General features: G+C 41.3%; 1 protein-coding gene across 1 annotated transcript; it reads right to left on the reverse strand.

Moving 5' to 3' along the window:
- Positions 1–1465: 1465 nt before the first annotated feature.
- Positions 1466–1874, reverse strand: LOC132215127 (small nuclear ribonucleoprotein G-like). The gene has a single exon (XM_059662902.1). The coding sequence runs from the start codon at positions 1833–1835 to the stop codon at positions 1605–1607; it is 231 nt and encodes a 76-aa protein (XP_059518885.1). The 5' UTR covers positions 1836–1874; the 3' UTR covers positions 1466–1604.
- Positions 1875–10180: the final 8306 nt, after the last annotated feature.

A 10180-nucleotide genomic window follows, 5' to 3' on the forward strand; every position in this document is an offset into this window, starting at 1 on the left:
ATGTTTACAGCAATAAAAAGTAGTGTTTAGAAATCAGAAAAATGGCCCTGCTTCTTCCAAAGTTTTGTCCCCTGAAGACTCATTTGGTGTTTTGGAAACTTTCATTAGACCTTAACTTTTGGAGATGGTCTAGTTTGCTTTACGTTAACATAGATACCTTCTTTTGTGATTTATCTGGGAATCTGCTGGTCATAGAGGACCAGCTGTCAATTTTGTGTTGCACTAAAAGTGTGATTGGTAGGATGCAATTCCTATGTGGTATAGAAATGGAAGGTAGATCTGTAATATTCAGGTTAAGTTAGTGTTCTGCTGGATAACATACCAACCTTCAAAATTTAGTGGCTTCACACATAAAGGTGTGTTTCTGGTTCACACCATGTCTGCTTTGGGTCCTGCTGTTGTAGATCACTTATCACCAAAGAAGTTCACATCTGCTTCCATGTTGTGATGCCATCTTCTCAACACTTGACTTTTAAGGTTGCCATTGCTTTTCATGGTCCCTGCTCTTTCCTTCCATTATCTTTCTTCGCCATATTTGAAGTTGACATTATACTCTATTGAAGCCACACAGATGCTCAACTTGGGGATCACATAGCTTTCTCATCCCACAAGAACTGGTGGACCAAGAACCATTTAAATTTCATGTTAAGGCATACTCCTTTTTTTTTTTTTTATTAACTTCAGGCTCAGGTTTCTTTGGCAACAAAATGATCTAAAAAATCTTGTAAATTTTTCAAACATCTACTTCCAGTATGTGCCACTGACGACACAGCATTTGTTCAAGACCGGCTTAAATTATTAATTAATTAATTAATTTATTTATTTATGCTTTCTCACACCCATGCTTCCCCATTTAATAAGATTATTGGCTTTTGGAGCACCAGTCCTGAACCTGACCTTTTTTTCCTGATGGAGATCCTCTCCAGGTGTCTCCCTTCCAAGCAGTGCTATCTAAACACACAGCTTCTGATTGCTGAGGCACAGGATGCGAGAACCGGAAGCTTTCTTATGTGTCACTTTCACCCTGTCCTTAGAACTAGTCACGTGGCTCCCACCTATCCCCATGGTAGGCTGGGACGTCTGGTGTTCTGTGAGCAAAGAACTGCTTTAATTTCAGAGTCATGCAATGTCAAACCAAGGAGGGTGTTTACTTGTGTGTGTGTGTGTGTGTGTGTGTGTGTGTGTGTGTGTGTGTGTTTTGAGGTAATCTAGTCCAATGGTTTTAGTTTAGAGATGAGAAACAGAGATGCTGAAATGTTTATCTGGAATTGTAAGTATTTAAGAAGATGATCCAGGACTAAACCCAGGTTCTCTTGAAGTTCAGGCCAAGACTATAGCTACCTGCCTTCCATTCCTAACATTCTCATAATAATTTCTAAGTCATTAGATCTAAACAACTAGATTAGCATTTCAAGACAGCATTCAAATAAGTATATAAATGGGTATGTAGATATTAGCCTTTTTTTTGACCAATACAAAAGTTTATTTAACAGAAGTTCAATGTGAAAATGGACTGGACTCTATTTTCATATTGTAGTAAAACAGGTGCTGTGGAGAGGGGACATGTGGGAGCAGTTGATTTCTCTGGTAACTACATCCATTCTTCATACTCGTTCCAAGGCTTCTAACATGATGATACTATTTCCTCGTATTACCACCATTCCAATATTGTTCTGTTGCCCACCAGTTGCCATTTCCACACATTCATCTATCACAAGATTCATAAAGGGATCAAATCCCCATAATATTCCTTGGACATGTCTGCCACCATTTAATTTCAATGACAACTTCTTGTCCATAAACTTTTTTAACTCGGGAGGGTGAGCTTTGCTCATGGTGGACAAGCGAGCTGAAAGATACTTCCAAACGGAATTCGGGGCCGCTCTCGATATTAGCCATTTTTTATCACTCACTCAGCCACTGACTCACTGACTCATTTATTCAATGTGTGACCCTGTGCTCAACAGAAGGTGGTATGTATGCAAATCCCACCCTCCTTGTCTTTAAGGAAGAAAATGTTGGAAAACACGGATGAGAAAACAGAAGATAATAATACAATATGAAAGTGCTAGAATAAGCTGTACACTGACACAGGAAAAGTAGATATCTCAGAATTTGACAATTTTTGGCCATGTGCCTTTGACAAATTTCTATCTAAGCCTTACTTTTCTTAACTTTAATGGGGCTAAAAATAACTTCCCTGCAGGATTGGGGCATGGAACAAATTTATATATATGTAAAGTATTAACCAAAATTCGGCATTTAGTAGCATTCCATAAATTATAGCAATTATTGTTATTCATGATTTTACTTAATCATAGGATTCAGAATACTGAAATGTCACACTCTTTACTAATCATGGAATAGTATGTTAATACCAGATGCAACTACAGCACATAGAAAGGAGATCAATTCTATAACTGGAAAAGATATTCTCATACCACCTCTATCACCACTACCACCACCACCACCACCATCATCAAGACATTCATAGAAATAACAACAGTTGATAGCATGGATTCAGAACTTCTATGCTATGCATAGTATGCTTTATGAGGTTGATCTCATGAACATTCACAGAAAATCTATGGGATAGGCCCACTATCAGGAAACTGATATCCAGGAAGTTTGAGTAATGTACACATATTGATTGAAGAATTACTCATTTATTGTCACAAATGGTGCCTTAAATACTCCTAGTATCAAAGGTGATATATATATATGAATATGACTATATGAATGAGTGAATAAATGAATATAAGGTCTGGATATTATATACATGAGATAATATCATAAAATATGAAAGAAAACAAAAATAAGAATAAGGACTATGAAAAAGGAAAAAAACTCCAAAGACTTGAAATATATTTCCACAAATTTTACTAGCAGTTTAAAATGGTACCAGGGCCCAAGACCTGGTAATCTGCTGGTAATCCATGGATAAGCTCGTACTTGCAATGCCTTTGCTTTCAGCTCAGAAAATATCCTATCTAATAAAAGAGAAACATGGTAATTGGCGTACAACCGCTACCCTTCCCATTGGCTAATCAGGGTGATATGCAAATTAACTGCCAGCCAAGATGGCGGCAGGCAGCCAGGCAGTTTGAAACTAACACGAAGCTTGCTTGCTTCAGTGACGTAGGACTCCAACGTTCCCCGCCTGCCGCTGCCGGCCTCTGAGCTGCAACTCTAAGCAACTATGTCACAAATATAGAAGCTAAACAAAACCCCAGAAACCTGCTTTAGTCCCGGGGCTTCAGCCAGCAGGATCGCAACATTGTAAGCAAAGGCCAGAAACCTACTTTCAGCAGCGGAGGCCTAAGAGCTGGAGCCAAGCCTCAAAGCTAAAGCTGGCCCAGAATAAAAAAAAAAAAAAGAAAAAGAAAAAAAGGAGTGGTTGGGAGCTTCAGTCACCCCCAGCCTGAAAAAAGCCCTCAGCCCCTCACCCAGACTGGCCAGGCACCCCAGTGGGGACCCCCACCCTGAAGGATGTATGACCAGCTGCAAACAGCCATCATCCCCTCACCCAGGCTGGCCAGGCACCCCAGTGGGGACCCCCACCCTGATCCAGGACACCCTTCAGGGCAAACCAGCCGGCCCCCACCCGTGCACCAGGCCTCTACCCTATATAGTAAAAGGGTAATATGCCTCCCAGCACCGGGATCAGCGGAGCTGCGAGGCCTCCCAGCACTGGGATCAGTGTGACAGGGGGCAGCGCCCAAACCCCCTGATCGCCCTGTGGCTCTGTGTGTGACAGGGGGCGGGGCCACAACCTCCCTATCCACCCTGCTCTGTTTGTGACAGGGGAAGGTGCCCCAACCCCGTGATCAGCCCTGCTCTGTGCCTGATAGGGGGGAGCTCCCCAACCCCCTGATTGCCCTGTGGCTCTGTGTGTGACAGGGTGCGACGCCCCAACCGCCCCCCCCCCCCACGGGCCCTGCTCTGTGTGTGACGGGGTAGAGCCATAACCTCCCCATCGGCCCTGCCCTGAGTGCGAGAGTGGCGGTGCCCCAACCCCCTGATCGGCCCTGCTCTGTGGGTGATAGAGGGCGGCGCTCCAACCCCCTGATGGGCCCTGCTCTGTGCATGACAGGGTACAGAGCCCCAACCCCCCTGATGGGCCCTGCTCTGTGAGTGACAGGGGGCAGTACCCCAACCCCCTGATTGGCCCTGCTCTGTGCGTGACAGGGGGTGGCACCGCAACCTCCCCATCGACCCTGCCTTGAGTGTGACAGGGGACGGTGCCCCACCCCCCCAATTGGCCCTACCCTGAGCGTGACTGAGGGTGGCATCACAACCTCCCGATTGCCCTGCTCTGGGTATGACAGGGGGCGGCGCCCCAACTCCCCAATCGGCCCTGCTCTGAGCCCGACCAGGGGCTGCACCTAGGGATTGGGCCTGCCCTCTGCCACCCGGGAGCAGGCCTAAGCCAGCAGGTCGTTATCTCCCGAGGGGTCCCAGACTGCGAGAGGGCACAGGCTGGGCTGAGGGACCCCCCTCACCCCCAAGTGCACAAATTTTTGTGCACCAGGCCTCTAGTTTATTATAAGAGTGGTAGGTCAGGTTTAATGAAGATTAGACAAGTATACTAGGAACTATAACACCAGATTATGGCAAATGAATTTAAAAGAAATATGTGTTATAACAAAGGTTCTAAGAAAGGAAAATGTATACTCGACATATTAGTGCTCTTCTTTCAACTTCTGCTACCTCACCAGTCACTGAAGGGATACACATCCAACTCTGCACCTCCTCAAGGCTTAACGGCAGAGGTAGGCAGTGCCTTCTGCCTACTCTCTAGCCTCATGTCCTGCCACCTTCCCCCTTACCTTCTACTACCAAGCTGCACCAGTCATTTTCAGTTCATTAACTATACTAACTTCCACTTCTTACCAATCTTTTGCACATGCTGAATTTACTATATGGCTATACTCTTTTACCCAGCTTCCATAGTCTCCCCTTCCACTAGTAAATTCTTTGCATTCTTTGTATCTCAGGTCTAGAGTCCATTCACCAGTGAAGCCTTCTCTTACCTCATCTAGCTCAAGTACCTTTGCTATGGTTTGAGGGACTATGTTCACTTCTTTCGGAGCTCTCATCTCCATTTACAATTGCATGCTTGTAATCAATGTAAGAATGGGCTGGACTCAGTAGGGTGCCAACAGATAGCCTCTTCACTGCAGACTGCCCTACAAAGCATGGAGAGACGGACATTTATTGCAAGCATTTGTGCCTGTTGGTGGAAGGGCTGCGCATTCATAGTCGATGTTTTCATCAATCTTCTTCACCTTTACCCCCACTGCACTCCCACCAGCTACACATGCCTTCTCCTCCGCACCTATGCCCCATTCACTTCTCTTTGCATCCTGCTGTGGACAACCAGCAGGTCTTCCTCCAACTGTGGTCTCCTCTGCCTCGCCCTCTTGGATAGCCTTGGCTCCTCTGTCTTGTCTCACACTTTTTACTGCATCGAAAACACCTTACCCCCATCTTCACATATCAAAGCCCTACCCAATTCAGTTTCAAGTTGATAGCAACTAAAATACCAAGGGAGAATCAGAAAAAAAGACAAGAGTTCAGAATGGCATGAAAAACTAAGACACTCAGCTAACCTATGGCACCAATTAGCGGGCAGTATCCGCCATATAAAATGAAAGCACAGATATACACTAATTACACAGCTCAAACATCATAACGGATTTTTTGTTTTTGATGAATCAAATGTAATTAATATCATGCCCTGGTCTGTTTGACCAGCCATACAAATAATTGTGTTAGCTTTCTATAGAGCCATTAACCTGGGGGAAGCTCAGAAAATGGCAGAAGAGAATAAAACGCTGAAAGTAAATTATCCTGAATTCAAGCTATTGATCACACACAACTTTAAAAAAATGTGCCAGGTTCAACTGCCATTAAATTACAAAGAAGCATTCAATCTATATATTTCACTTGATGCTTTCAATAATAGGGGGGAAAACATAAATAAAAGCTATCAGATACATGATTTTTACTTTCACTTCTATATCTGATAACTGTACTGATTTCAGCTCTGTGGACAACAAGCTCAACATAAAATGTTTGCAGAGTTACTGAGAATTCCAGCTCCAGAGAAGTAATGCCTCAAAGAATACTTCTCTAATTAGAATTGCGGCTTTAATATCTAGAGTAATTTAAATTTCATTTTGTTGGTGGTAAATAATGAATTTTTTTCATGGCAACAGTTGGCTACATTTTGGGATAATTTGAGTTCTGGATACAATAGATAGTAGAGCTAAGCTACTAGGAAAGGAAAATTGCTGTTTAAGTTAAAAATACATCGGTTATATTTCTCAACAGTTCCTTAAATGCAGTATGTTAATTTAAAAACTTTGCTGCACAATATCCTCTTGCATTATTTCACATGGTATGTATTGTGAGTGAATTACAAAATATTGAGTGAACAGTGGGGTTGAATGATGGCCGGTAAAAAGTTACGTCCGTGTCCTAACTCCTACAACCTGTGAAGGTGACTTTATTCAGAAAAAGGGTCTTTACAGATGAATTAAGGATGTTGAGCTCAAAAGTCATGATTTTGAGGCTTATTATCTGGGTGGGCCTTAAATCCAAAGACAACTGTTCTTTTAAGAGAAAAGCAGAGGGAGATTTGAGTCAACAAAGAGGAGACACAGAGAAAGCCAGGTGAAGGCGCAGGAAATTCTCCCCCTACAGACTCTGGAGGGAGTACAGTCCTGCCAACGACTAGATATTGAACTTTGGGAACTGTGAAAAAATAAATTACTGTTTTTTTAAGCCATCAAATTTGTGGCAATTTGGTACAGCATCCCCAGGAAATTAACACAGTACCAATTCTTTATATTCTGATAGGTTTTGAGGTAGTGTTTTCTTTTATGAGCCATTATTCTGTTTATAATATAAAATTTATATTTAATTATTAATATTACTATTTAAATATCCTATTAATTTATGTATTTCAAAATGATTTTGCAGCAAGAGTAAATAATAGTTTAAGATATGTTCATTCAAAAATATTTATAGAATGTCTACTGTGTACCAGGCCCTGAGTAGCCAATCATAGGCAAAGACAGTCTCAGGCCCTGCTCTCACTGAGCTTAAGTGTAGTTTTTACATAGCTGGAGAAACTAAGACTTACTGCTTAGTAACAAGGTAACTAAGTAACAATGAAAATAAGTAACAATGTCTTGTTCAGTAGTTGGGGACATCAGTTAACCTGGTATTTTCTAGATGGATCTCTTGCCAGATTATTGGGTTTTACTCTATGAGAACTAAAAGCAAGATTACAGATCACACACCACATTGTCACGTCAAAGGCGGTCAGCAAGCCTGCCAAAACACTGGTTATACAACCTATATGCATGGATGTTGGTTTTTGAAGCAACTAGTTAGACTCATGTCCTAATACTTATACTCTTTCCTTTACTTGAAAACCACAACTCCTAAAGATAGTAGGGCAGGAAGGAAAAGTTTCCAGATTATACAAACTATACTCTGTAAGATGTGCACCCAATAATTAAGTCACCAGCATGAGAAGCAGAGAACAGAAGTATATAAATAACGGAGGGAAGAAGTACATTTTTAATTTTTAATTTTATGCTAGAGGCTCAGTGCACAAAAATTTGTGCACTGGTGGGGGAGGATAGGAGGGGGGTGTCCCTCAGCCCCACTTGTGCCCTCTCACAGTCTGGGACCCCTTGGGAGATAACCACCTGCTGGCTTAGGCCTGCTCCCTGGGTCACAGATAGCAGGCCCGGATGGCAGCAGGGCAGGTGGGATGGCACTGTCCCACCCTGCCTGCAGTATGCAAATTAGCCATCTTTCTTGGTGGTTTACTTGCATATCACGCTGATTAGCCAATGGGAGGCATAGTGAAGGTACGATCAATTACCATGTTTATCTATTAATAGATAGGATTGTATAATCTTTGAGCATCAGAAAAAGAAGCAGTGGGCAAGGACTCTAAGAGGTAAAAGGTACTAATTTGTAACTGAATTGGTACTAATTCAGGTTAGTTTTCTTAGATCAATATTGAATGAGGTAAGAATGCATACAAAATATTAAAATGAATTTGAAAATTCATTACTTAAGCATTTCCTCTGGGCAGGGCACTGTTCTAGGTGTGTCAGTATGAAATTATACTCATGGCTCATGAACCAGCCAGATTACATATTTTACATGACATCTTTTCTTTCTGTTTAAATAACTTCCATGTCTTATTATTACAAGAATCACTTGTGACCTATGCAACTAGTCAAGCACTCCCAATCTAGATGGCAAGGCCTAGTGGCAGTCAGCAAAGAAGACAGGGAATCAGGAAATCATGGCTCAGGTTCTGGTAATGGATACATGTCTTTGCACAGCAATCCACCCTCTGGAGAACTACTACTCTCTCACTTTACATAATCTATGAGATGGTCAATATAGAATCCTACCATTTTCTAGTAAATGGTCTGCATGCTGAAATGTTTGCAAAAAGTCTACTGAGGTTTGCAACTGACTTTGAAAGGCTTAACCATGAGAAGGATTGATGCATGGATAGAGGTACAGATAGCTGGATAGATATGTAGAAAACAAATTTAGTAAAATATTAATGGTAGAATGTAGATAGTAGGCATTTTTATGTTCACCGGAATTCTTTCAACTTTGCTGTATGTTTGAAACATTTTTCATTTAATCCTGGGAAAATTCTACGTGTGCCTTTTTTGTGCTGATTTGAATTGTAAGTGATATATCTTCTCAAATATCTCATTTCAAGAGGAAGAAGAACTGAAATTTGTCTCAGAGAAGTTAGAGCGCAGCTTCAATGAACTGGCCACAAACAGAAGAATTATTTACGGAAGGTTAATTCTGAAGGGGAAGAAACCACCTGGTACTTTGTTTTTTGATCTGTACAATAGTGGTTTTGATATTCATGCAAATGGTACAGACACTTAAATTTGTCACCACTTCCTGATACAGTACTTTTCAACACAAAATTGACTTAATTTTTGTGACTTCTTTTGAAGGTATTTTTAGTTGATTTAAATAACAGCCCTTTTGGTACCTAGTAGGGATCTCAGGAACCCATGCAAAAATAGCCATTTGCAGGGCTGGGTTACCTCCAGGGAACAACTGAGAATGTGCTTACAAATGACTGTCTCTTTCAAGTTAAATGATAAAACTGTTCCCTTTGAAACACTAGCTGTATGTGCAAAGCCTCATTCTAGACATTGGGAGTTCAAAGATGAATCAGACATTGACTTTGTCCTTTAGTAGGATTCATATAATGGCCTGACTGTGCTGCTTATAACAGGACAGAATGTTAACTGGGCCATGAGTAAAAAATGTTGAATAAATTAATGGCAGGAACCTACATGGAAGGCACCACTTTTTTCTCTCCATTTTCATCCATATCTCTAGGAATTTCTATCCATTTTACTAATATCACCTTTCAAAGAAAGTGAGAATATTCTCCAAATCTGTAACTCTAAACCCATATATCTTCTACTATGCTGGCTCTGGGTTTCCATACTAAGGTTGTACCTGGAAGTGCATAATCATACCTCTTTGTTACAGAGAAATTTCAGTGACCTAAATCAAAGTCTTGATTCTTATAAAATGAGGAAATACCCACTGAGGTAAATGACGTGCTCAGGTCATATAGGACCTTGTTTGCCTTTCAAGTTGCCGCATCCTGTGAATGACTAACCAAGCCCTTACCGTTCCAGAGTAGAATTAAAATCCATGAATGGACATTTTAAATTGCTCTAACACTTACATCTCAGATATAAATTGTAGACCATTATATTGTTAATTTGATCCTATAATTCAAAGGGAATCAGATCCAAAGTGGTTGGTTATTAATTTGTTCATAGATGGCATATAACCCAACAAAACCTATGCATTATAACAAAACTGGCTAGAATTTCTGAGGCCTGTCATTCTCCTGGACTATAAGACTGAGAAAGTACAAAATCTGAAGATAATGTAGCCATGCTGGTGTCTTACTTATTGGGTGCACATCTTGCAGACAGGAGGGGAGGGGATGGGAGGGAGAAATGGCTAGTGTTTTGTTTAGTAATATGCTAAGCATGGTTCTCAATAGTTTGTTTTCACGACTGTGTCGATCTCTTCTATGTGGGGTGATTTTCAAAAGAAAAGTTATATATCAGAACACAAGTCATGG

This window comes from Myotis daubentonii, chromosome 14 (genome assembly GCF_963259705.1).
Source record: "Myotis daubentonii chromosome 14, mMyoDau2.1, whole genome shotgun sequence".
In the NCBI taxonomy this organism is placed as follows: domain Eukaryota; kingdom Metazoa; phylum Chordata; class Mammalia; order Chiroptera; family Vespertilionidae; genus Myotis; species Myotis daubentonii.

Coding starts and splice junctions, on each gene's coding strand:
- LOC132215127 (XM_059662902.1), bottom strand. CDS start 1,835: ATGAGCAAAGCTCACCCTCCCGAGTTAAAAAAGTTTATGGACAAGAAG.